The following is a 26,152-nucleotide window of genomic DNA, read 5'->3' on the forward strand; positions in this document are numbered from 1 at the left end:
CTGGGAACAGAGACAGAGCAGAACAGAACACCTTGTCAATGTGCTGGGAACAGAGACAGGGCAGAGCAGAACACCTTGTCAATGTGCTGGGAACAGAGACAGAGCAGAGCAGAACACCTTGTCAATGTGCTGGGAACAGAGACAGAGCAGAACACCTTGTCAATGTGCTGGGAACAGAGACAGGGCAGAGCAGAACACCTTGTCAATGTGCTGGGAACAGAGACAGAGCAGAACACCTTGTCAATGTGCTGGGAACAGAGAGAGCAGAGCAGAACACCTTGTCAATGTGCTGGGAACAGAGACAGAGCAGAACACCTTGTCAATGTGCTGGTAACAGAGACAGAGCAGAACACCTTGTCAATGTGCTGGGAACAGAGACAGGACAGAGCAGAACACCTTGTCAATGTGCTGGGAACAGAGACAGGGCAGAACACCTTGTCAATGTGCTGGGAACAGAGACAGGACAGAGTAGAACACCTTGTCAATGTGCTGGGAACAGAGACAGGGCAGAACACCTTGTCAATGTGCTGGGAACAGAGACAGGGCAGAACACCTTGTCAATGTGCTGGGAACAGAGACAGGACAGAGCAGAACACCTTGTCAATGTGCTGGGAACAGAGACAGAGCAGAACACCTTGTCAATGTGCTGGGAACAGAGAGAGCAGAGCAGAACACCTTGTCAATGTGCTGGGAACAGAGACAGAGCAGAACACCTTGTCAATGTGCTGGGAACAGAGACAGAGCAGAACACCTTGTCAATGTGCTGGGAACAGAGACAGAGCAGAACAGAACACCTTGTCAATGTGCTGGGAACAGAGACAGAGCAGAACACCTTGTCAATGTGCTGGGAACAGAGACAGGGCAGAACAGAACACCTTGTCAATGTGCTGGGAACAGAGACAGAGCAGAGCAGAACACCTTGTCAATGTGCTGGGAACAGAGACAGGACAGAACACCTTGTCAATGTGCTGGGAACAGAGACAGGACAGAACACCTTGTCAATGTGCTGGGAACAGAGACAGGGCAGAACACCTTGTCAATGTGCTGGGAACAGAGACAGAGCAGAGCAGAACACCTTGTCAATGTGCTGGGAACAGAGACAGAGCAGAACACCTTGTCAATGTGCTGGGAACAGAGACAGAGCAGAACACCTTGTCAATGTGCTGGGAACAGAGACAGGACAGAACACCTTGTCAATGTGCTGGGAACAGAGACAGAGCAGAACACCTTGTCAATGTGCTGGGAACAGAGACAGGACAGAACACCTTGTCAATGTGCTGGGAACAGAGACAGGACAGAACACCTTGTCAATGTGCTGGGAACAGAGAGAGCAGAGCAGAACACCTTGTCAATGTGCTGGGAACAGAGACAGGGCAGAACAGAACACCTTGTCAATGTGCTGGGAACAGAGACAGGGCAGAACAGAACACCTTGTCAATGTGCTGGGAACAGAGACAGAGCAGAGCAGAACACCTTGTTAATGTGCTGGGAACAGAGACAGGACAGAACACCTTGTCAATGTGCTGGGAACAGAGACAGGGCAGAACACCTTGTCAATGTGCTGGGAACAGAGACAGAGCAGAACACCTTGTCAATGTGCTGGGAACAGAGACAGAGCAGAACACCTTGTCAATGTGCTGGGAACAGAGACAGAACAGAACACCTTGTCAATGTGCTGGGAACAGAGACAGGACAGAGCAGAACACCTTGTCAATGTGCTGGGAACAGAGACAGAGCAGAACACCTTGTCAATGTGCTGGGAACAGAGACAGGACAGAACACCTTGTCAATGTGCTGGGAACAGAGACAGGGCAGAACACCTTGTCAATGTGCTGGGAACAGAGACAGAGCAGAACACCTTGTCAATGTGCTGGGAACAGAGACAGAGCAGAACACCTTGTCAATGTGCTGGGAACAGAGACAGAGCAGAACACCTTGTCAATGTGCTGGGAACAGAGACAGAGCAGAACACCTTGTCAATGTGCTGGGAACAGAGACAGGGCAGAACACCTTGTCAATGTGCTGGGAACAGAGACAGGGCAGAACACCTTGTCAATGTGCTGGGAACAGAGACAGAGCAGAACACCTTGTCAATGTGCTGGGAACAGAGACAGGGCAGAACACCTTGTCAATGTGCTGGGAACAGAGACAGGGCAGAACACCTTGTCAATGTGCTGGGAACAGAGACAGGGCAGAACACCTTGTCAATGTGCTGGGAACAGAGACAGGGCAGAACACCTTGTCAATGTGCTGGGAACAGAGACAGGACAGAACACCTTGTCAATGTGCTGGGAACAGAGAGAGCAGAGCAGAACACCTTGTCAATGTGCTGGGAACAGAGACAGGACAGAGTAGAACACCTTGTCAATGTGCTGGGAACAGAGACAGAGCAGAACACCTTGTCAATGTGCTGGGAACAGAGACAGGACAGAGCAGAACACCTTGTCAATGTGCTGGGAACAGAGACAGGACAGAACACCTTGTCAATGTGCTGGGAACAGAGACAGAGCAGAGCAGAACACCTTGTCAATGTGCTGGGAACAGAGATAGGGCAGAACACCTTGTCAATGTGCTGGGAACAGAGACAGGGCAGAACACCTTGTCAATGTGCTGGGAACAGAGACAGGGCAGAACACCTTGTCAATGTGCTGGGAACAGAGACAGAGCAGAACACCTTGTCAATGTGCTGGGAACAGAGACAGAGCAGAACACCTTGTCAATGTGCTGGGAACAGAGACAGGGCAGAACACCTTGTCAATGTGCTGGGAACAGAGACAGGGCAGAACACCTTGTCAATGTGCTGGGAACAGAGACAGGACAGAACACCTTGTCAATGTGCTGGGAACAGAGACAGGACAGAACACCTTGTCAATGTGCTGGGAACAGAGACAGAGCAGAACACCTTGTCAATGTGCTGGGAACAGAGAGAGCAGAGCAGAACATCTTGTCAATGTGCTGGGAACAGAGACAGAGCAGAACACCTTGTCAATGTGCTGGGAACAGAGACAGGACAGAACACCTTGTCAATGTGCTGGGAACAGAGACAGAGCAGAGCAGAACACCTTGTCAATGTGCTGGGAACAGAGACAGGGCAGAACACCTTGTCAATGTGCTGGGAACAGAGACAGAGCAGAGCAGAACACCTTGTCAATGTGCTGGGAACAGAGACAGAGCAGAGCAGAACACCTTGTCAATGTGCTGGGAACAGAGACAGAGCAGAACACCTTGTCAATGTGCTGGGAACAGAGACAGGACAGAACACCTTGTCAATGTGCTGGGAACAGAGACAGGGCAGAACACCTTGTCAATGTGCTGGGAACAGAGACAGAGCAGAACAGAACACCTTGTCAATGTGCTGGGAACAGAGACAGGGCAGAACACCTTGTCAATGTGCTGGGAACAGAGACAGAGCAGAGCAGAACACCTTGTCAATGTGCTGGGAACAGAGACAGAGCAGAGCAGAACACCTTGTCAATGTGCTGGGAACAGAGACAGAGCAGAACACCTTGTCAATGTGCTGGGAACAGAGACAGAGCAGAACACCTTGTCAATGTGCTGGGAACAGAGACAGGACAGAACACCTTGTCAATGTGCTGGGAACAGAGACAGGGCAGAACACCTTGTCAATGTGCTGGGAACAGAGACAGAGCAGAACACCTTGTCAATGTGCTGGGAACAGAGACAGAGCAGAACACCTTGTCAATGTGCTGGGAACAGAGACAGGACAGAGCAGAACACCTTGTCAATGTGCTGGGAACAGAGACAGGACAGAGCAGAACACCTTGTCAATGTGCTGGGAACAGAGACAGAGCAGAGCACCTTGTCAATGTGCTGGGAACAGAGACAGGACAGAACACCTTGTCAATGTGCTGGGAACAGAGACAGGGCAGAGCAGAACACCTTGTCAATGTGCTGGGAACAGAGACAGGACAGAGCAGAACACCTTGTCAATGTGCTGGGAACAGAGACAGGGCAGAACACCTTGTCAATGTGCTGGGAACAGAGACAGAGCAGAGCAGAACACCTTGTCAATGTGCTGGGAACAGAGACAGAGCAGAACACCTTGTCAATGTGCTGGGAACAGAGACAGGACAGAGCAGAACACCTTGTCAATGTGCTGGGAACAGAGACAGAGCAGAACACCTTGTCAATGTGCTGGGAACAGAGACAGAGCAGAACACCTTGTCAATGTGCTGGGAACAGAGACAGAGCAGAACACCTTGTCAATGTGCTGGGAACAGAGACAGAGCAGAACACCTTGTCAATGTGCTGGGAACAGAGACAGAGCAGAGCAGAACACCTTGTCAATGTGCTGGGAACAGAGACAGAGCAGAACACCTTGTCAATGTGCTGGGAACAGAGACAGAGCAGGACAGAACACCTTGTCAATGTGCTGGGAACAGAGACAGAGCAGAACAGAACACCTTGTCAATGTGCTGGGAACAGAGACAGGGCAGAACACCTTGTCAATGTGCTGGGAACAGAGACAGGACAGAACACCTTGTCAATGTGCTGGGAACAGAGACAGAGCAGAACACCTTGTCAATGTGCTGGGAACAGAGACAGAGCAGAACACCTTGTCAATGTGCTGGGAACAGAGACAGGGCAGAACACCTTGTCAATGTGCTGGGAACAGAGACAGGGCAGAACACCTTGTCAATGTGCTGGGAACAGAGACAGAGCAGAACACCTTGTCAATGTGCTGGGAACAGAGAGAGCAGAGCAGAACACCTTGTCAATGTGCTGGGAACAGAGACAGAGCAGAACACCTTGTCAATGTGCTGGGAACAGAGAGAGCAGAGCAGAACACCTTGTCAATGTGCTGGGAACAGAGACAGAGCAGAACACCTTGTCAATGTGCTGGGAACAGAGACAGAGCAGAGCAGAACACCTTGTCAATGTGCTGGGAACAGAGACAGAGCAGAACACCTTGTCAATGTGCTGGGAACAGAGACAGAGCAGAACACCTTGTCAATGTGCTGGGAACAGAGACAGAGCAGAACACCTTGTCAATGTGCTGGGAACAGAGACAGGACAGAACACCTTGTCAATGTGCTGGGAACAGAGACAGAGCAGAACACCTTGTCAATGTGCTGGGAACAGAGACAGAGCAGAGCAGAACACCTTGTCAATGTGCTGGGAACAGAGACAGGACAGAGCAGAACACCTTGTCAATGTGCTGGGAACAGAGAGATAGAGGGCACCTGACTAAAGAGACCTCAGCGGTAGAGAGAGAGATAGAGGGCACCTGACTAAAGAGACCTCAGCGGTAGAGAGAGAGATAGAGGGCACCTGACTAAAGAGACCTCAGCGGTAGAGAGAGAGATAGAGGGCACCTGACTAAAGAGACCTCAGCGGTAGAGAGAGAGATAGAGGGCACCTGACTAAAGAGACCTCAGCGGTAGAGAGAGAGATAGAGGGCACCTGACTAAAGAGACCTCAGCGGTAGAGAGAGAGATAGAGGGCACCTGACTAAAGAGACCTCAGCGGTAGAGAGAGAGATAGAGGGCACCTGACTAAAGAGACCTCAGCGGTAGAGAGAGAGATAGAGGGCACCTGACTAAAGAGACCTCAGCGGTAGAGAGAGAGATAGAGGGTGGTGGGGTAGAGAGAGAGAGATAGAGGGTGGGGGGGACAGAGAGAGATAGAGGGTGGGGGGGACAGAGAGAGATAGAGGGTGGGGGGGTAGAGAGAGAGATAGAGGGTGGGGGGGACAGAGAGAGATCGAGGGTGGGGGGGACAGAGAGAGATCGAGGGTGGGGGGGGACAGAGAGAGATCGAGGGTGGGGGGGGACAGAGAGAGATAGAGGGTGGGGGGGACAGAGAGAGATAGAGGGTGGGGGGGACAGAGAGAGATAGAGGGTGGGGGGGACAGAGAGAGATAGAGGGTGGGGGGGACAGAGAGAGAGAGATAGAGGGTGGGGGGGACAGAGAGAGAGAGATAGAGGGTGGGGGGGACAGAGAGAGAGAGATAGAGGGTGGGGGGGACAGAGAGAGAGAGATAGAGGGTGGGGGGGACAGAGAGAGAGAGATAGAGGGTGGGGGGGACTGAGAGAGATAGAGGGTGGGGGGGACTGAGAGAGATAGAGGGTGGGGGGGACTGAGAGAGATAGAGGGTGGGGGGGACTGAGAGAGATAGAGGGTGGGGGGGACAGAGAGAGATAGAGGGTGGGGGGGACAGAGAGAGATAGAGGGTGGGGGGACAGAGAGAGATAGAGGGTGGGGGGACAGAGAGAGATAGAGGGTGGTGGGGTAGAGAGAGAGATAGAGGGTGGTGGGGTAGAGAGAGAGATAGAGGGTGGTGGGGTAGAGAGAGAGATAGAGGGTGGTGGGGTAGAGAGAGAGATAGAGGGTGGTGGGGTAGAGAGAGAGATAGAGGGTGGTGGGGTAGAGAGAGAGATAGAGGGTGGGGGGGACAGAGAGAGAGAGATAGAGGGTGGGGGGGACAGAGAGAGAGAGATAGAGGGTGGGGGGGACCGAGAGAGATAGATAGAGGGTGGGGGGGACAGAGAGAGATAGATAGAGGGTGGGGGGGACAGAGAGAGATAGAGGGTGGGGGGGACAGAGAGAGATAGAGGGTGGGGGGGACAGAGAGAGATAGAGGGTGGGGGGGACAGAGAGAGATAGAGGGTGGGGGGGACAGAGAGAGAGATAGAGGGTGGTGGGGTAGAGAGAGAGATAGAGGGTGGGGGGGGACAGAGAGAGAGAGATAGAGGGTGGTGGGGTAGAGAGAGAGAGATAGAGGGTGGGGGGTAGAGAGAGAGATAGAGGGTGGGGGGTAGAGAGAGAGATAGAGGGTGGGGGGTAGAGAGAGAGATAGAGGGTGGGGGGGACAGAGAGAGATAGAGGGTGGGGGGGGACAGAGAGAGATAGAGGGTGGGGGGGACAGAGAGAGATAGAGGGTGGGGGGGACAGAGAGAGATAGAGGGTGGGGGATAGAGAGAGAGATAGAGGGTGGGGGGATAGAGAGAGAGATAGAGGGTGGGGGATAGAGAGAGAGATAGAGGGTGGTGGGGTAGAGAGAGAGAGATAGAGGGTGGGGGGGACAGAGAGAGATAGAGGGTGGGGGGGACAGAGAGAGATAGAGGGTGGGGATAGAGAGAGAGATAGAGGGTGGTGGGGTAGAGAGAGATAGAGGGTGGGGGATAGAGAGAGAGATAGAGGGTGGTGGGGTAGAGAGAGATAGAGGGTGGGGGAGACAGAGAACGGGAGGAATAGACAGAGTGTGTGCATGTGAAGACAAAGACAGAGGGTAGAAAGAGGTAAACATCTCGTCCTCCTACCTCCTCCCTGAGCTCGTACTGTTTGATGAGCTTCTTGAGTTTCTGGGCCAGCTCCATGTTCTCCTGGCGCAGCTTGGAGTTGTGGGTGTTGTGCTGCTCCATCTGTACCTCGATCTGGTTCAGCGTCATCTGGAAGTGAAGGGTGGCCTCCTTCCGACGCTCCTCATACTCTCTGGACCGTTGCGTGTTGTCATCCTGACATGAGGTACGCAAAACGTTCAATTCGCAAAAAAATGGTAACAGGGACAATTCTGTTTTCAATTCATGAATTCTATTGAAATGTAATTCATGAATAAAAAATATTTTCTATGAAGAGTTCACACTTCCGGAATTGACTGAATTTAAACCCAAATCGAACCCAACCCTGAAAGGTACTGGTACTCCCTGTATGTAGCTCCATTCTGGTGGATTCTATTATATCCTCGTGTTAGTTACCATTTTAGTTTTGCAACTCTGCATCGTTGGGAAAGGTCCGTAAGCAAGCATTTCACTGTAAAGTCTACACCAGTTGTATTCAGAGCATGTGATGTATAAAATGTGATTTGATACAAGCATAGAGATCCTATGATTCTATATGTAGTTCAATGAGTACACAGGCTTACAGTAGCCACTAACTGACTTGCTGTGTGACAGACTCTCCTCACTACCTACCTTGAGGGTCTTATTGTGTCTCTGCAGTTCCCTACAGAGGCTCTCCAGCTTGCTGCGTGCCAGGATGGCTTTGCTGTGTTCACTCTGCAGGTGGATCTTCTCTTTGACCATCTGGGACTGCTTCTTCTGCAGCACCTTCACCTGCTTCTGCATACTGCGGCTCTCCTCCAGCTGTCAATCAATCAATCAATCAATCAATCAAGCTGTCACAGGACACAAAGGCATAGTAGTACTCAAAACACCATTTGAACAGGGATGCAAATGAGACCTGGTTAGTGTTCATTAGGCATGAAATGGAAGAAAACTAACTGAATTGGTGTAATTAGAAATTCTCGTTTTGCTTTCCGTTGCAAAATAGTTTTGCTACGGTGTGCCCTAATAAATACAACCCGGGGCATACAAACTCAAAACAAACAGGGATGAACATGTTAGCTGATCAACTAGCAGTGGCCCACTGCAATTTATGAAATACTGTTAAGTCTTACATGAAAATAATCCCTTAAAGCAGCATAGACATGTGGAGGCTTCCAGCTCTTACCGAATCAGCATACTTCTTGCACAAAGCGGCCAGCTTCTCCTCTGGGGAGGCTAGTGTGGTCAGGGCTTGCATCAGTAGGAGAACCTCTTTTCCTGTTACAAAACAACACAAGTGAAGAGATCAGCCACTTGTCATGGTTGAAGAGGAAGGGACATTCTCAATAACTTGGCTAAAATCACCATGACAGCATGCAGTGGTTTCCATATATTACCTCACACGCTTTAGACAGGAAACGACAGTCTTGTGTTAACCTACCCAATCCCTTTTGGTCCTTGATCTTGCCACCACCACCGCCTGGGTCCAGCTCAGCATTGTTGGGGTCCAGGGGGCAGTCCTCTCTCCCTGGAGTCTCCCCTCTCACCTCCTCACTGCAGCAGCTACTGACCAGCTCAAACATCCCCAGGTGTTCCTGGCTACCTGGGCTGTCCAGCTCTGGAGGGGAGCTGCTACCAGATCCCCCCACTAGCCCCCGAGTCGCCACCTCCATTCCACAGAACCCTGTGGCCTCCATGATATTGGTCCCAAACTGGAAAAGAGGAAAAGTTAACTCGGTGAAATAGCTGTGGTCGTATCCACCTGACTATTTGAGTACACCTGACCATGTGAGTAAGCATTGATTCAATTCGTTAACAGAAGCGGTTCATGATCATTCACTGATCTTGTCAGTGGTGTGTAACGTATTTCAATAGCCTCAACAACACTTGTAAACATTGACAGTAATGAGACAGCAAGTTAGCAACCACATGCTGTCCTCCGTTTTAGTCTATGGTCTGGACTCTAGCAAGGCAAGACAGGTCCTCACCTTTAACTCTGATCTGACCAAGGGTCACTAAGTTCAGATCATTCTAATAACTAGGTAGCATTGGCAGTAACTATAGTTATTAATATATTAATGAAACACTGGACCACAGTTCCCTCAACAATCAAGAAGGGATGGAATCCTTTAAGAAGATAGGTCTAGCACGTGGTAATCCTCAACTAACAGCACCAACAGAAGGACTCGCCATATAAATCAGCACAGGAACTCCTCAATTCCCTTGATTTAGTTAACTATCTAGATAACCCGGACACCGAAGATAAAATAATTATCCGACTGACCACAAGTGAAGGATGTAGCTTAAACACCGCTGTTGCAGTTACACTCGTACGTTAGTTCAATCAATTTAGACACCCAAACAAGTAAACTTGCCACACAGTAGTGGCAATAAAACTAGCTACCTAACGTTGGCTAGTTTTGATATATTATTAGCAGGCACTAGCTAGCCAATGTGTTAGCTAATAACCTCCAAACAATTTCAAGTGACTTTAACTACCTAGATAATAGCTATACTGAAAGTAAAACATTGCGCCAAGTATCGGCTACGCTAAAGCTAATGGATGTAGCTAGCGAGCCCCATATCTAAATAATATAGTTAGCATAGCTATAACGTTAGTCACAGTAACCTTTGGTATGCTAGGCTAGCTAGCGTTGACACGAGCTAGCTTTAGGTTAGCTTGTTAGCTGAGTACAAATCCAACGTTGACATTCAACTCTACAAAAATTGTGGACTAAAGTGTTACTATCAAGTATTGATTGATGTATGGATTATTGAACGTAGTATAGAAAGCAAATACCACCAAGCGATAATTAGCAAACTGTTTGGGTTTGGCAGGTGCGTGAGTCCACACTGTGCTAACTTATGCTATGCTAACAACCTGTCACTGGCAAACTATGCTATGGACTTCCTTAGTAAATAAAACGTGTTAACACTTGGCGTTCTCTTTTGTTTGACTGTAACATGTTACAATCATTTAGAAATACAGACATCATTTATGTAGGGTCAGTGAAACCCAGAAAAGGGCGTAAAAGTACCACACTGTACCTGTTTGTTTTTACTGTTTAAATCGACCCTGTCTCTGGCATCGGAGTGCGTCGCTATGATGTGACGCAATTTATAATGACGGGGAGGGGCTGCTTGACCCTATTGTCATGTTGCATAAACAAGACCAAAACAAAACCCTTCCCTATACAGCCCTTTAGATATTACAATCTGTCTGTATTTTTCATCAAGGAAAGACATTTAGACAATGGGAAAGAAGTATATTTATTAGGGAAAAACTGAACAGGATTTGAGAAGCACAGAAACAAGTATTATTTGGATAGATGTACACATCCCAACTGTGAAGGAATTCCAGAAAAAGAAAAGAGAAAAAAATAACAATATGCAATATGTCAGTTGCCTCCTCGCCCATAAACGTTCACAGCTAAAATGTCAGCCAGCCACTAAACTGTACGGACAGAACATGTATATTATACAGTATTTCAACACCTGACCACCTCCAGATCAGAATATACCCCATAGATGTACCCATTCTAGTGTGCTGAAACAAACAGTTTATGGTTTGTATGCAGCGGTTCCCTTCATTTCTATACCATTCTATTTCTATGGTCTAGACTAGACACTGTCATGGTTTCTGATCCTTCATGGTGCTCTCTCTCATATCAGAGATACTAGACTGAAGCAAGATGGGTCGGTCATCATTCTACTCGTCCGACTGAAGCATCTTCTCGATCTCTTTATCCCAGTTGTCATCTTTGTTGTCTGCCTCCGTCACTACCTCATACTCCTGTAACTCTGCCTGGAGTTCCTTCTCCCAGTCCGCTGTCTCCTCTGAACAAATAACAGCATTATGAGAACAATGCTACAGACTGAAGAGAAAAGAGCTAAACATGTCATTCACTCTCCTCTAATTCAACATCCAGCTCTACCACCTGAGCCATTATATTAAATCCAAGCCCTTTCCAGGTTCCAGTGAAATCAACCAATAGAACTCTGGAGTTCTTGCTGGTTGTTTGTTACTCTAGATATGATCTAATAGTTCTAGAACTGACCCTCTGGAGTTGCAGCGTCCTCCTTCTTGTCCAGCACCAGCTGTTCCATCTCCTTCCTCAGGTCTTCATGGTTGATGTTACAGGAGTCAAAGGCATCGCTCACAAACTCGGAGACCCCAGGGCTGGTGGAGATCTCATTCTCCTCTTCCTCCTGCTTTAACAACATTAAAAGAGAATCCAGACCATTTCATACATTTGACTTGATATTTACACAGTATTTTAGTGGTCTATATATAGACATGTACAGAATTATTCAAAGGGACTGACTTTTCTTCAGAAAAACAAAACATTGACTCACCTCTCCACTCTTGGGAATGTCACTAATGGATACTGGAGGTGTTTTTGGTCTGATGGTATTTTCTGCATGATAACAACAACATGAAACAGAAGTTAGGCTATAAACTGTTGCTTGACAGTAGTTCACCAATTGCTCTGCTTTGCCCATAACACCAATGCAATGTTTTTAGTTAAGGACTTGTCAGGATCACACAAACTGAATTCCGACCAACCATAGAACAGAATAGAGTACCTGTGAGGCTGACACCCTCCGGGCTGATGGTCTTCTGCTCCTCTCTGTTGTCTACAGCCTGCTGCTGTGCTGCCAGGGCAGTGAGCTGGGCCGACTGCTTTATCAGGGACACACGGTAGAAGTAGTTCCTCCAGAACACATCCTCCTTCACTCTAAACATACAGAGCATTGAATATATAAGTAACATACACATATACTTAAGCCTGATTGAGCGATAGCTCACCATTCTTTTTCATTTGAACGCAGCAATCTGGCTGGTTCTAAGAGGCTTATCAATGGACAGGACTGGCATCAACCAACATTAGCCAACAGGCCAACTTTATGCCTGCAATCTCCATCTGTAAATAACTCTGGGTTGAAGTGCAGTAATGGATTTGTAATGCATTAGATTTGTAATGGCTGTCTGCTGACTGTTTGGGGACCAGGTCGAAGCGCATCCTGTTCAGTAGCTCATCTTCCTGCAGCATCACCATGGCGATAGGATACATCTGCTCAGAGTCGAACTGGAACTGAACTCCAGCTGGTGGGTCTCTCAGGAAGTTCCTCCTGTCCTGGAATAACAGATCAATAAAGTTGTTGAATTTAAATCAAATTGAAAAGGTACAATCAACACAATGCACTCTGACAGTGATGAGATCCAATTGGATGGAATCAAATCACAAACTCTAAGTGCACTATGTGGACAGACAATGTTAGAAATGCTACTAACAGCAGACAAAGCCAGGATCTGTTGCTGAATGGTCTCCTCCTCACTGTAGCCAACCCATGGTGGTACAGCTGCGTCTGGAAGGGAACAAGAACAAACCACTTTAATTCCACCATGGATGGATGCATGTATGTATGTATGGATAATTATGATCATGTTTACTGGTATATCATCTGAAGATAGCTAAACAGACTGGCAACCAGACTGGCAACCAGACTAACATTCTACTCTGTCATTTATCACCAGTATCCCTGCACATTGATATGGTGCTGGTACTGGCCTGTAGAGTACATTCTCCCGTGGGTTTTATTTATTGTGTTACCTGACCTGACTTAGCATCTGTTCTGTTCTCTCTCTTTTTTTTTTTAAGAATCTATTCTGGATTTGTCCATTTTCTATTTCTTTACCTTGATATTGAATAGGCATTGTTGAGAAAGAGCTTGACTGTTTACACCTGTTGTGTCCCGTGCTTATAGTTAACCAAAACGAATCATGAAAACTATTTAGTAAACTGAAATAAAATAATTAGCCAACCCGTTAGAAAAACTAAAGCTATAGTGAAATGATACTTTAAATGGCTGTAGCCATACTGAGTGGTAAGGCTAAAGCAAATTACTGTAGACGCAAGTCGAGGAGTGAAGTCGGGGTAGGTGCATCTGCGACAGCCAAAAGTCAGACACTAATGTGGTTTTCCAACAATAAGGCATGTCGGCGCTAGTCGGATAATTCCCCCCCAAAATGACTAACAAAAGTGATCCGCTCTAACGCGGCCACTGAAATGAGCACGACGCAAGACTGCTCTCACACCGTCTCCCAGAGTATCTGCGCTTCACACCGCTACAACACGGTAGCTACGGGACCAAAACAGCAGACTTTTAACCTCGTTTCAACTCTCCTGGTTGTTGCGGAAATTGACCCACTACTACTGTTTACTTTGTGCATCTACGTCAGGAGTGACAAACTCATTCCATGGAGGGCCTAGTGTCTGCAGGCTTTTAGTTTTTCCTTTCAATTAAGACCTAGACAACCAGGTGAGGGGAGTTTCTTACTAATTCAGTGACCATAATTCATCAATCAAGTACAAGAGAGGAGCGAAACCCCGCAGACACTCGGCCCTCCATGTGATGAGTTGGACACATATGATCTACGTCAGGCATTCCCAAACGGGCTACACCAAATAAAAACGTGGTTCACATTTGAAAAAAAACAACATTTTTTGTTGAATTGAACAGTGAATTGAACACATTTAAACAGTGAATTTATCTTTTCCAACGGGGCTATACATATGGGTGAAGTTTTTCTCGCCCGAGTAGCCTCGTTTCACTGCCCAAAATAAAATTAAACCATCTAGTGTTCAGCAAAATAACAACAATGTCAAATAATTAACATCCTATCACATTAACCGTTACTCTCTCGTAGGAATTCCACTAACCTCCGTATGTAGCTGCTGCTCATTCCGTTTGCTCGAAAATTGATAAATGGTTAAAAAAGGTAATGCCCGCGTCCATAGACACACTACCAGCAGTACTACACAAGTTGTTCTGCTTCCACGAGCACATCCAATGCTAGCATCAGTAATTCTACATGTTGTTAGACCAGCTGGCATGGACACTGACAGTTGTGAATCTGATGCAGCTGAAGAGCTACTTGGCCCCTTACCCGGGAAAGCACCGAACAGACAGGGTCGTTGGACCATCGAAGAGACGCAAATATGATAATAACTACATTGATTTGGGGTTCACTTATATTGGGAGCAGTGCCTTTCCTCAGCCACAGTGTGTTATATGTGCAAAAGTACTATCTCACAACTCAATGAAACCTTCACTCTTGCGCAGACATTTAGAAACAAAACATGCCAATTTGAAAAATAAGCCGCGGGTGTTTTTTTGAGCGAGAATTAAGACGACTTGTGAGTAGTAAGACATGTATAAAAGCAACAGATATCATTAATAAGAAGGGGCTAGAAGCGTCTTATATGGTGAGCTACCGAGTGGCTAGGACAGGCAAGGACAGGCGTACTATTGTGGAGGACTTAATTCTTCCTGCTGCTGGGGGAAAAGGCCAAAAAAAACTATACAGACAATGTCTTCATCAAACAACACTGTTTCACGCATCAGTGCCATGGCAGGAGATGTTTTGAAACAATTACTGCTTTGCATACAAGCCAGTGAATTCTATGCACTACAGCAGGATGAGTCAACAGACGTGGCGGCCTGGCACAGCTCCTGGTATATGTCTGTTACGTTTATGGGGGGTCAATTAAGGAAGACATCCTCTTCTGCAAACCACTGGAAACCAGGACAACAGGAGAGGATATTTGTAAAGTACTGCATAGCTTTGTGACATCAAATGGACTTTGGTGGTCAAGATGTGTTGGTATCTGTACTGATGGCGCAAAAGCCATGACAGGGAGACATAGTTGAGTGGTAACGCACGTGCAAGCAGTTACTCCCGACACCACTTGGGTACACTGCAGCATCCACCGAGAGGCTCTTTCTGCCAAGGGAATGCCTGACAGCTTGAAATATGTTTTGGACACTACAGTGAAAATGGTTAACTTTGTTAAAGCAAGGCCCCTGAACTCTCGTGTATTTTCTGCAATATGCAATGATATGGGCAGCGCTTTTCAGACCATGCAACGCTTTTACAACATACAGAAGTGCGCTAGTTATCAAGGGGCAAAGTATTGACACATTTTTTTAATTGAGAGACGAGCTTAGAGTTTTCTTTACTGACCATCATTTTCACTTGTCTGACCGCTTGCATGATGACGAGTTTCTCACACGACTGGCCTATCTGGGTGATGTTTTTTCTCACCTGAATTATCTGAATCTAGGATTACGGGAACTCTCTGCAACTATATTCAATGTGCGGGACAAAATTGAGGCTATGATTAAGAAGTTGGAGCTCTTCTCTGTGTGCATTAACAAGGACAACACACAGGTCTTTCCATCATTGTATGATTTGTTTGTGTGCAAATGAACTCAAGCTTACGGGACAATGTAAAATGTCATATAGCGAAGCACCTGAGTGAGCTGGGTGCGCAATTACACAGGTACTTTCCCAAAACAGATGACACAAACAACTGGATTCGTTATCCCTTTCATGTCCTGCCTCCAGTCCACTTACCCATATCTGAACAAGAGCCTCATCGAAATTGTAACAAGCGGTTCTGTGAAAATGTAATTTAATCAGAAGCCACTGCCAGATTTCTGGATTGGGCTGCGCTCAGAGTATCCTGCCTTGGCAAATTGTGCTGTTATGCCCTTTGCAACCACGTACCTATGTGAGAGTGGATTCTTGGCCCTCACTAGCATGAAAACTAAATACTGGCACAGACTGTGTTGAAAATGGTTAAAAACTAAGGCTCTCTCCAATACAACCCAACATTGCAGAGTTATGTGCATCCTTTAAAGCACACCCTTCTCATTAACCTGTGGTGAGTTACTCACAATTTCGATGAACAAATAAGGTTTTATATGTAAGATGGTTAAATAAAGAGCAAAATTATTGATTATTATTATTATATTATTATTTGTGCCCTGGTCCTATAAGAGCTCTTTGTCACTTCCCACGAGTCGGGTTGTGACAAAAACTCACTCACACCCATTCTTATGTTTAATAAATGTATCATATAGTGTGTGTGTAGCAGGCTTACAATGATGGCAAAAAACAATATTTGAGAGTTCACTGACCCTGGTGCTAGAGGGGGTACGCAGCTGGAGGTTGAATGTTTGAAGGGGTACGGGACTATAAAAAGTTTGGGAACCACTGATCTACGTCATCTCGCTGAGTCTTCCTTTAAACCTATTACTGCCCCCCCAGTGGCAGGAAGTGACATCCTCAAAAATCAAAACAACTATACAACACATAAAAAGGCTACTAGCCTCCCATGCATTGGCTACTGTCTGTCCCTAACACTAAAACTAAATAATATGAAAACATAAAACATGAACCAAATAAAAACGTAACAAGTGGATCTGAAAACTTAAACTAAACCGAATGTCAAATAAAAATCTGAAAATGAATAGAAATAGAAACTAATATAAAAACACTAAACAATAATAACCTTGCTGTGCACGTGACAAATGTTGATTTGAGGACACAGAGTACAAGGAGTGGAAGGTAAGCTAATCTCTAGTGGGTATGATGTTATGTCTCCACACTGACCTGATTTCTTAGCTTTCTTTTCTTGGACAAATTTGTCCTGTTCTTTTTTGAAGTCCCCCAAAATAGTCTGGAAAACAGAAACACAGGCATGTGATGTTACAAGAGAAACCTCAAAGCTTCAAGAAATCAGAGGTTTTGAGCTAACACCAGAGAGGGTGTTATATAGCAACCTACACTAAAACATCCTCCTTGTCAAACAGAATTCAGGAAAGTGGAGCATGCCATGCACCTTGTCAAAAATTCCATCTATGTTCCCTTCTTCCACACTCTTCTTGATGGTGTGTGCTGTCTCTGCCACAGAGTTGGAGATCTTCTTGGTGGCATTGCTGGCAAAGTTGAATATTAAGCCTGTATATGTAACAGGGATATAAAATCTGGATCACTTTCTCAGCTTCAGATGGCATTGTTTGCCTGCCAAAACTTGAATGACAATGTATTGTTGTCTCTTAGGCCTACATAATCATTATTAGTCTGTTAATCACTTTTCACAAGAATATAAATGAAAACCATCTATAATCTTCCTTACCACCGAATCCTTTAGCTTGCTGAGAGATGAGTTGGACGGTGTCTCCCTCCTCCTGCCCCAGTTCTTCTGTTGCTGGAGGTTCGTGTTGTTTGTTTACTTCATTTTGGTCTTGAACAATTTTCTCCTCCACAGCAACGTCAGCCACTTCGCTCTCCTCTGTCGTCGAGGTGTTCTCTATACCCAGCCACGTTCCCCATCCTTTGAACATTTTCGCCGATGTCTTTCGGGTGTAGCTATGATAGAAAATCGATTGTAAACTAAGTGCTTAGAATTGTACCTTCATGGTTCTGTGTTTACGTCACCAGGAAGCAGTGCTATTCTTGTTCTTTTTTTCACAATAAATACAAAACGAGCGCATTACTGCCGCCTGCTGTTACATCTGGGAAATGTTAGTGATGTTGTTACAAAACGAGAGATGCTATCAGATCTAATGTGGGATTCGAACAACAGTGTGTTATTTAAGAAGAAACAAAATTGACCGCTTTGCCAGAGAACTATCCAAGCTGTCCCACTTTTTTATTTTGTTGTATTTTATTCACTACTTCTCATTCCACACCAACAGGTGACAGTGATGTCCCTTTTTATTGGTTAGTTAGACAGTGATACGAAACAAATGAGGAAGTATTGGTGCTTTCAACAAAACTGGGAACTCAGAAAAAACGATGTCAAATCATGAAGTCAGTGATCTTTAGGTCGGGGCTTGATTTGTTCTGGAGCTCGCGGTTGTCTTGAACCAGAGATATTAAAGAAAGGAGGAGATAGGAATTCCATTGGTCAATGAATAGACTGTCAACCAATCGCGGTCAAGTTGTCATTCTGCGTCACACGGTTGCTGGGCTAATCGTCAGGGTATTAGTCGAGAAACGTACCTATTTTCCTCAAAAGTACGTAATATCATGATTCCAAAGCTATATGATTTTACAGAGAACAAGTTAATTATCTCACGTCTTGGAAAATAGTTGCGTGTTGTACTTCTTTTTGACGAAATTCCTGCTAATGTTGGGTTTTTGAGCTAGCGCCCAATTAACTCCCATTCACTCTTTGAAGGAGAACTCTCCTTGTCCCATAATGCACCACGCGGCACATTGACGACGCATGGGCAAAGAAACACATTGGGCGTTCATACGGTTTTCCATCTCCTCAAAAGTGTCTCTGCTTGAACGCTCCGGAAGTCGGAGATTTCCGAGGTCCGAGCGGCTCAATAAAATCGTCTTTATAATTAAACCAATATAGACCACAGCCTGTCGTTTCAAACGGGAACAAATGACTCTAGTGGGCAGAACAAGCAAGGTGGTAGGCAGAGCCAAGCACGAGATAGAGACATTCTATTATTACCATTAAGGAACGCCTACTCTGTCAAGTGCACTTCTGCAATAACTCAATTCGCCTTCGCACTCCTTCTAAACAACGCGATTTTAAAAACTTTGGCAAAGGGTAAAGTCTACTAAACTTAGTCCACTCTGTTCGTAACAGATTCTAGTTTTGGGAACAGAAAACTGTATTGAGATCAAATGTTTAGTCGATGAGAAAATGTGCAGAATCTCGGCCAAAATCCATCGAGTACCATCTTCTCCCACTGCTGGCCACTGGGCTTCCTCTCACTACCAAATTGGTAGTGAGAGGAAACGCCAAGCGGATGCTTCACATTTATACATCCGGAGGAATATTTGTCTCATTGTTCTGTGGCTCAATGGTTCCCAGTTCCCAGTTGTTTCGAACGCGGCATGTCTCAAGTGTGTGTTTAAGATCCAACCGGCGATGTCACGCATCTAAATTTACATTTGTGTAAACGGTGTAACAACAGTGTGGGGTAAGATCCTAAGTGAATACACACATTAATAAATAGATTATTTGACAAGCAGTGTACTGTTTAGAACGATGTAAAATGAGCTAGCTACTGTACTTGGTGTGTAATAGATTGACTGTTAGCTAGCCAGTTCCTAGCTAGTCAGCAGTCAGTCCAAAGAACACTCTTAGTCATTCAGTAGCTAGATAGATAGATACTGCTTGGTCACTAGCCTTTTTCACTTCCTGTTCAGTGTCTGTCTGCCTGCCCCCTCCCCAGTGGTGGAAAAAGTACTCAATTGTCATACTTTAGTAAAAGTAAAGATACCTTAATAGAAAATTACTCAATTAAAAGTGAAAGTCACCCAGTAAAATACCACTTGAGTAAAGGTCTAAAACTATTTGGTTTAAAATATACTTAAGTATCAAAAGTAAATGGAATTTCTAAAATATCCTTAACTATTAAAAGTATAAATCATTTCAAATTCCTTATTCCTTATAACCGAAAGGTTGGAAGATCGAATCCCCGAGCTGACAAGGTAAAAATCTGTCGTTCTGCCCCTGAACAAGGCAGTTAACCCACTGTTCCTAGGCCGTCATTGAAAATAAGAATTTGTTCTTAACTGACTTGCCTAGTTAAATAAAGGTTAAAAAAAAATACTAAGCAAAGCAGACAACACCGTTAAAAATATATATATATTATTTAGTGAGTCCACCAGATCAGAGGCAGTAGGAATGACCAGGGATGTTCTCTTGATAAGTGTGTGAATTGGACCATTTCCTGTCAAAATGTAACGAGTACTTTTGGGTGTCAGGCAAAATGTATGGAGTAAAAAGTACATTATTTTCTTTAGGAATGTGGTGAAGTAAATGTAAATGTTGCCAAAATTATAAATAGTAAAGTAAAGTACAGATACCCCAAAAAATGACTTAAGTAGTACTTTAAAGTGTTTTACTAAAGTACTTTACACCACTGCCTCTCCCTGTCTCTCCTAGCTCTGTCTCTCCCCCTCTCACCCCTCTCTCCCCCTCTCACCCCTCTCTCTCTCTGTGTCTGGCTGCCTCTCCCTGTCTCTCCTAGCTCTGTCTCTCCCCCTCTCACCCCTCTCTCTCTCTCTCTCTCCCTCTCTCTCTCTCTCTCTGTGTCTGGCTGCCTCTCCCTGTCTCTCCTAGCTCTGTCTCTCCCCCTCTCACCCCTCTCTCTCTCTCTCTCTCTCTCTCTCTCTCTCTCTCTCTCTCTCTCTGTGTCTGGCTGCCTCTCCCTGTCTCTCCTAGCTCTGTCTCTCCCCCTCTCACCCCTCTCTCTCTCTCTCTCTCTCTCTCTCTCTCTCTCTCTCTCTCTCTGTGTCTGGCTGCCTGTCCCTGTCTCTCCTAGCTCTGTCTCTCCCCCTCTCACCCCTCTCTCTCTCTCTCTCTCTCTCTCTCTCACTCTCTCCCTCTCTGTCCCCCTCCCTCTCCTTCTCTCATCCTCTCTCTCTCTCTCACTCTCTCCCTCTCTATCCCCCTCCCTCTCCTTCTCTCATCCTCTCTCTCTCTCTCTCTCTCTCACCCCTCTCTCTCTCTCTCTCTCTCTCTCTCTCTCTCACTCTCTCCCTCTCTATCCCCCTCCCTCTCCTTCTCTCATCCTCTCTCTCTCTCTCTCTCTCTCTCTCTCTCTCTGTGTCTGGCTGCCTGTCCCTGTCTCTCCTAGCTCTGTCTCTCCCCCTCTCACCCCTCTCTCTCTCTCTCTCTCTCTCTCTCTCTCTCTCTCACTCTCTCCCTCTCTATCCCCCTCCCTCTCCTTCTCTCATCCTCTCTCTCTCTCTCACTCTCTCCCTCTCTATCCCCCTCCCTCTCCTTCTCTCATCCTCTCTCTCTCTCTCTCTCTCTCTCTCTCTCTCTCTCTCTCTCTCTCTCTCTCTCTCTCTCTCTCTCTTCTCTCTCTCCCTCTCTCTCTCTCTCTCTGTGTCTGGCTGCCTGTCCCTGTCTCTCCTAGCTCTCTCTCTCTCACCCCTCTCTCCTCTCTCTCGCTCTCTCTCTCTCTCTCTCTCTCTCTCTCTCTCTCTCTCTCTCTCTCTCTCTCTCTCTCTCCCTCTCTCTCTCTCTCTCTGTGTCTGGCTGCCTGTCCGTGTCTCTCCTAGCTCTCTCTCTCTCCCCCTCTCACCCCTCTCTCGCTCTCTCTCTCTCTCTCTCTCTCTCTCTCTCTCTCTCTCTCTCTCTGTGTCTGGCTGCCTGTCCATGACTCTTCTAACAAACCTATTCCAACACTGTTTTGCAGCAGAGGAGAATCATCATGAAGACTCTGCTGGTGTTTGACTTCGACCACACCTTGGTGGATGACAACAGTGACACCTGGGTCATTCAGTGTATCCCGGACCAATGCCTGCCAGACCTGGTCAAGAACTCCTACCAGAAGGGACGCTGGACAGAGTACATGGGCAGAGTCATGTCCTATATAGGAGATCAGGACATCAGCCCAGATACAATCCGAAGTGTGATGGAGACAATACCGTTTACAGATGGAATGATTGAACTGTTGACGTTCATTGTGAGTAACAAGAACGACATTGACTGCATCATTATCTCAGATTCAAACACAGTGTTCATCGACTGGATACTGCAAGTGGCTGGGGTTCAAGCCGCGGTTGACCAAGTCTTCACCAACCCGGCTACGTTTGACAAGCGTGGATACATGGAGATAGAATGCTACCATTCTCACCAGTGTAGCCAGTGCCCTGTCAATCTGTGTAAGAGGAAAGTGCTGGCTGATTTCCTAGCAGGGCAGTTGAAGGGAGGGGTAGACTATCAGAGAACTTTCTATGTAGGGGACGGAGGGAACGACCTTTGCCCTTCCAACAGTCTAAGGGAAGGAGATGTGGTGTTTCCTAGAAAGGGTTACACCTTGGAGAGGCTGCTCTCTAAGCAGAGTGCACAACAAGGAGAGGGTTCATCGAACCCAAGAGTCATAGGATGGACAAGCGGAAGAGAGATCCTGATGGAACTGAAAGCATGTGTTCCTCTGTAGGGATAGGGTACAGCTCTGTCTCATACTAAAATAAGTGTACTTGCAATGATAAAAACTGTACCAAATGCTTGGGAGGGAAGGATTGTGATTGTGTCTTTGTCCTGGTTTGAAACGTTTTTGAAGATCATATTTTAAATCTGTGGGATTGTATCACATCACTCTCTCAGGTTCAGATGCAAATGAATGTACATCTTTGTGCTTGTTTTTGTCTTTAGCAAATGTAGAGAGATACAGAACCCACTAGACAGAAAAGGAAAAAACCAATCACACCTGTAAATTACATGTTATAACTGTTTAGAATGAAATATATATTCTAGGATGTACAGTCAATAAAATACATTGGCATCACTTTTTACTAGGGCACTATCTATGTGAAAAATGTATTACCAGTCCAGTGTATTAACAGTCCAGTGTATTACCAGTGCAATTATTTGTTGTCTCTACTAGGCTCTATTCTGAGTGTTATTATATAAATTGACGGTTTCTGCTTCAGCGGTGCGGTTTCGTAGACCGTGACACCGTCTCCCTGCCTCCCAAGATACCCCTCTGTCTGTCCCTTGTTTTGTCAAGACGCTGATAGTAGGACGAGGCGCGGTGAATGTGATTGGTCGAATGCTGCTATTTGCGGCTGGTAAGATTTTCTGCGGCGGAGACGCTGTGTCACATCAGCTGAGCGCCTGCCGCGTCAACCTAAATAGATAACGAAACCAAATAGCGGAATGTCCGTTTTTTTCTAAAGGACTGTCCGGGGTTTATTAGATTGGTTGGTTTACAAGGGAATTGCGTATAAATAAGGATCTACAACAGATGGCGTGTGATGCCTTTTGACTCGCTCCAAACACACAGAATGCTTTAACAACAGGATAGTAAACCATGTCGAGCAGGTATATGTGTGGCTATTGTTCAGTGAGCTGTGTTAAGGATCTTCACTCGGGACTATTTAGATTGAATGGTATTCTGTCAAGTGTATGTAGGCCTATGTGAATGCATTGCATTGTGTTTAAATAAGACTAATAGATGACATGATCAGATACTCCCTGGATCCATTGTAAATCCATGTATGTTTACTATCTGTGCTCAGTTAATGTTTTTTGCAAGGTGTTGCTGCTTACAGTATTGCACAATGTTCATTATGCAATGTTTTATGTTTTAGCAATAAACCCAATTTGATTCTATCAAGCTTCATTCATTTAAATGTCATGTTGAAACTAATTCCCATTGCGGTTTCCATTCTACAGACCATAGCGTGTCTTAACGTCAGTATAACCAGATGTGTAAAGGGACAGGGAAGTCCAACGTCATATGTCCTGTATTACTAATGTATAATGCATGGATGTGCCAAGTCAATGGCATACATTTTTAAAGGGTACATTAAGATATTTAATGTCTCGTGTTTCAGGAACACAATGTCATCTAAGGGACAGGAGTCGCCGGAGTCCTTCTACACCTATGATTTCTGTGACCTAACCCATCCCACGGAGGTTCTAGAAGCCCTCAGAGAATACTACACAGAAGGCTTGTTCACTGACATAGCTCTACAGTGCTCTACAGGGGAGGTCTTCCACTGCCATAAAGTGGCTCTATGCTCCCGTAGTTCCTACTTCAGAGCCATGTTCACAGCAGATATGAGAGAGAGGTCCCACAGTGTCATCAGACTACCTGGGGTAGATGTGGAGGTGCTGACGACTCTGGTGGACTATGTATACACCTCCAAGGTAGGCTACACCTCTGAGACCATTTATGAGTGACTGTGTCCATTATATGAATGTAGTAGTCTAATATTAAACATTTGTATGTCTTTTTTTAAATTTATATTTAACCTTTATTTATCTAGGCAAGTCAGTTAAGAACAAATTCTTATTTATAATGACAGCCTACCAAAAGGCAAAATCATCTATGATTGCTTATGGTGTCTCAAAACTCATTTAGTTATCTTCAATGTTGTTTTTACTTTGTAGCATGTTTTGTAGCATGCTTTAATATTGAGATGTTCACATATAACTTTTTACTGCAGTGGGCTAAACCAGGGTCACAGAGTGTTTCTTGGTAGTCTTAAACAAATCTACTTTGTATCAAAAGTATCCACCTCACACACATGGTTATGGGTTTAACATAAGAAGACACCTGTACCAAGTCAGATATAGAGTTGAAATGTATTACATTTTGATTTTGCATCCCAATATTATACTTTATATACATTACAGAAGACTGAAATTTAACAAAACTGTTTGACATAGAAACACGAGATTTTCGTCTGTTAAAAAAAAGGAATAATCTTTATCAATGATGAAATGATGAAACATATGAATAACATTCCACCCACGAGGCCAAAGAGGACACGTTTGGTCATTGACTGCAGCAAAGGGCTACATAATACCCTAGATGATCAAAAGTATGTGGACACCCGCTCATCCAACATCTCATGGAGTTGGTCCCCCCTTTGCATTAGTGAGGTTGGGCACGGATGTTGGGCGGTTAGGCCTGGTTCGCAGTCGGCGTTCCAATTCATCCCAAAGGTGTTCGATGGGGTTGAGGTCAGGGCTCTGTGCAGGCCAGTCAAGTTTTTCCACATTTACCTCGACAAACCATTTCTGTATGGACCTTGCTTTGTGCATGGGGGCATTGTCATAATGAAACAGAAAAGGGCCTTCCCCAAAACTGTTGCCAAAAAACTTGGTAGCACATAATCATCTAGAATGTCATTGTATGCTGTAGCGTTAAGATTTCCCGTCACTGGAACTAAGGTGCCTAGCCCGAACCATGAAAAACAGCCCCAGACCATTATTCCTGCTCCACCAAACAGCTGGCACTGTGCATTGGGGCAGTTGGCGTTCTCTTGGCATCCGCCAAACCCAGATTCGTCCATTGGACTGCCAGGTGGTGAAGTGTGATTCATCACTCCAGAAAACGCGTTTCCAATGATCCAGAGTCCAATGGTGGCGAGCTTTACGCCACTCTAGCCGACGCTTGGCCTTGCGCATGGGGATCTTAGGCTTGTGTACGGCTGCTCGACCATGGAAACCCATTTCATGAAGCTCCTGACGAACAGTTCTTCTGCTGACGTTGCTTTCAGAGCCAGTTTCAGAGGCAGAGTGTTGCAACCGAGGACAGACAATCTTTACGATGTTCAGGACTCGCCGGTCCCATTCTGTGAGCTTGTATGGCCTACCACTTCCCGGCTGAGCCGTTGTTGCTCCTAGACGTTTACACTTCATAATAACAGCACTTACAGTTGACCGGGGAAGAAATTTGACAAACTGACTTGTTGGAAAGGTGGCATCCTATGACGGTGCCATGTTGAAAGTCACTGAGCACTTCAGTAAGGCCATTCTACTGCCAATGATTGTCCATGGAGATTGCATGGCGGTGTGCTCGATTTTCTACACCCGTCAGCAACGGTTGTGGCTGAAATAGCCGAATCCACTAATTTGAAGGGGTGTTCACATACTTTCTATGTACAGTTGAAGTCAGAAATTTACATACACCTTAGCCAAATACATTTAAACTCAGTTGTTCACAATTCCTGACATTTGATCCTTGTAAAAATGCCCTGTCTTAGGTCAGTTAGGATCACCACTTTATTTTAAGAATGTGAAATGTCAAAATAATAGTAGAAAGAATGATTTACTTCAGCTTTTATTTCTTTTATCACATTCCCAGTGGGTCAGAAGTTTACATACACTCAATTAGTATTAGGTAGTGTTGCCTTTAAATTGATTAACTTGGGTGAAACGTTTTGGGTAGCCTTCCACAAACTTCCCACAATAAGTTGGGTGAATTTTGGCCCATTCCTCCTGACAGAGCTGGTGTAACTGAGTCAGGTTTGTAGGCCTCCTTGCTCGCACATGCTTTTTCAGTTCTGCCCACAAATTTTCTATAGAATTGAGGTCAGGGCTTTGTGATGGCCACTCCAATACCTTGACTTTGTTGTCCTTAAGCCATTTTGCCACAACTTTGGAAGTATGCTTTGTGTCATTGTCCATTTGGAAGACCCATTTGCGACCAAACTTTAACTTCCTGACTGAGGTCTTGAGATGTTGCTTCAATATATTCACATAATTTTGCAAGCTTCCCCCTTTTTCCTCCAA

General features: G+C 45.6%; 3 protein-coding genes across 6 annotated transcripts in view; 1 reads left to right on the forward strand and 2 right to left on the reverse strand.

The window, feature by feature from the left end:
- LOC106574797 (alpha-taxilin) overlaps positions 1-8,990 on the reverse strand; it is a 24,624-nt gene extending 15,634 nt beyond the window's left edge. Inside the window, exons 1-4 of the mRNA XM_045698335.2 lie at positions 8,728-8,990; positions 8,473-8,564; positions 7,935-8,105; positions 7,284-7,478 (exon numbers count right to left, since the gene is read on the reverse strand). Of these exons, the coding sequence (XP_045554291.1) occupies positions 7,284-7,478; positions 7,935-8,105; positions 8,473-8,564; positions 8,728-8,983 (714 nt within the window). The 5' untranslated portion in view covers positions 8,984-8,990. The remainder of the gene's footprint in view (positions 1-7,283; positions 7,479-7,934; positions 8,106-8,472; positions 8,565-8,727) is intronic.
- LOC106574863 (pyridoxal phosphate phosphatase PHOSPHO2) lies at positions 8,964-23,239 on the forward strand. Of its 3 annotated transcripts, none has more exons than XM_045698343.2 (2): positions 8,964-9,074; positions 21,318-23,239. In XM_045698343.2, the coding sequence occupies exon 2, from the start codon at positions 21,333-21,335 to the stop codon at positions 22,062-22,064; it is 732 nt and encodes a 243-aa protein (XP_045554299.1). In that variant the 5' UTR covers positions 8,964-9,074; positions 21,318-21,332; the 3' UTR covers positions 22,065-23,239. The 3 variants fall into 3 exon arrangements, with proteins under 3 accessions (XP_045554299.1, XP_014006457.1, XP_014006456.1); XM_014150982.3 differs by lacking the exon at positions 8,964-9,074 and adding an exon at positions 18,443-19,085 and having other exon boundaries at positions 21,321-23,239; XM_014150981.3 differs by lacking the exon at positions 8,964-9,074 and adding an exon at positions 18,447-19,085.
- LOC106574862 (synapse-associated protein 1) lies at positions 10,543-17,616 on the reverse strand. 2 transcript variants are annotated; one of them, XM_014150980.3, is made up of 9 exons: positions 17,276-17,616; positions 16,979-17,097; positions 16,750-16,816; positions 12,583-12,656; positions 12,285-12,424; positions 11,874-12,025; positions 11,643-11,704; positions 11,345-11,495; positions 10,543-11,123 (listed from the first exon to the last, which is right to left on the reverse strand). In XM_014150980.3, exons 1-9 carry the CDS (start codon positions 17,481-17,483, stop codon positions 10,996-10,998), a joined length of 1,101 nt encoding a protein of 366 aa, XP_014006455.1. In that variant the 5' UTR covers positions 17,484-17,616; the 3' UTR covers positions 10,543-10,995. The 2 variants fall into 2 exon arrangements, with proteins under 2 accessions (XP_014006455.1, XP_014006454.1); XM_014150979.3 differs by having other exon boundaries at positions 11,345-11,498; positions 17,276-17,613.
- Positions 23,240-26,152: the final 2,913 nt, after the last annotated feature.

Source organism: Salmo salar, chromosome 16 (assembly GCF_965601325.2).
Source record: "Salmo salar chromosome 16, fSalSal1, whole genome shotgun sequence".
Lineage (NCBI taxonomy): Eukaryota > Metazoa > Chordata > Actinopteri > Salmoniformes > Salmonidae > Salmo > Salmo salar.

Bases quoted from the DNA above. Each gene is read 5' to 3' on its own strand.
- LOC106574862 (XM_014150979.3), bottom strand. From the start codon at position 17,483: ATGTTCAAAGGATGGGGAACGTGGCTGGGTATAGAGAACACCTCGACG. The intron at 17,098-17,275 runs GTAAGGAAGATT...TTACATATACAG, and splicing joins GCAAGCTAAAGGATTCGGTG to GCTTAATATTCAACTTTGCC. The intron at 12,026-12,284 runs GTCAGCAGACAG...CTGTATGTTTAG, and splicing joins TTCGACCTGGTCCCCAAACA to AGTGAAGGAGGATGTGTTCT.
- LOC106574863 (XM_045698343.2), top strand. From the start codon at position 21,333: ATGAAGACTCTGCTGGTGTTTGACTTCGACCACACCTTGGTGGATGAC.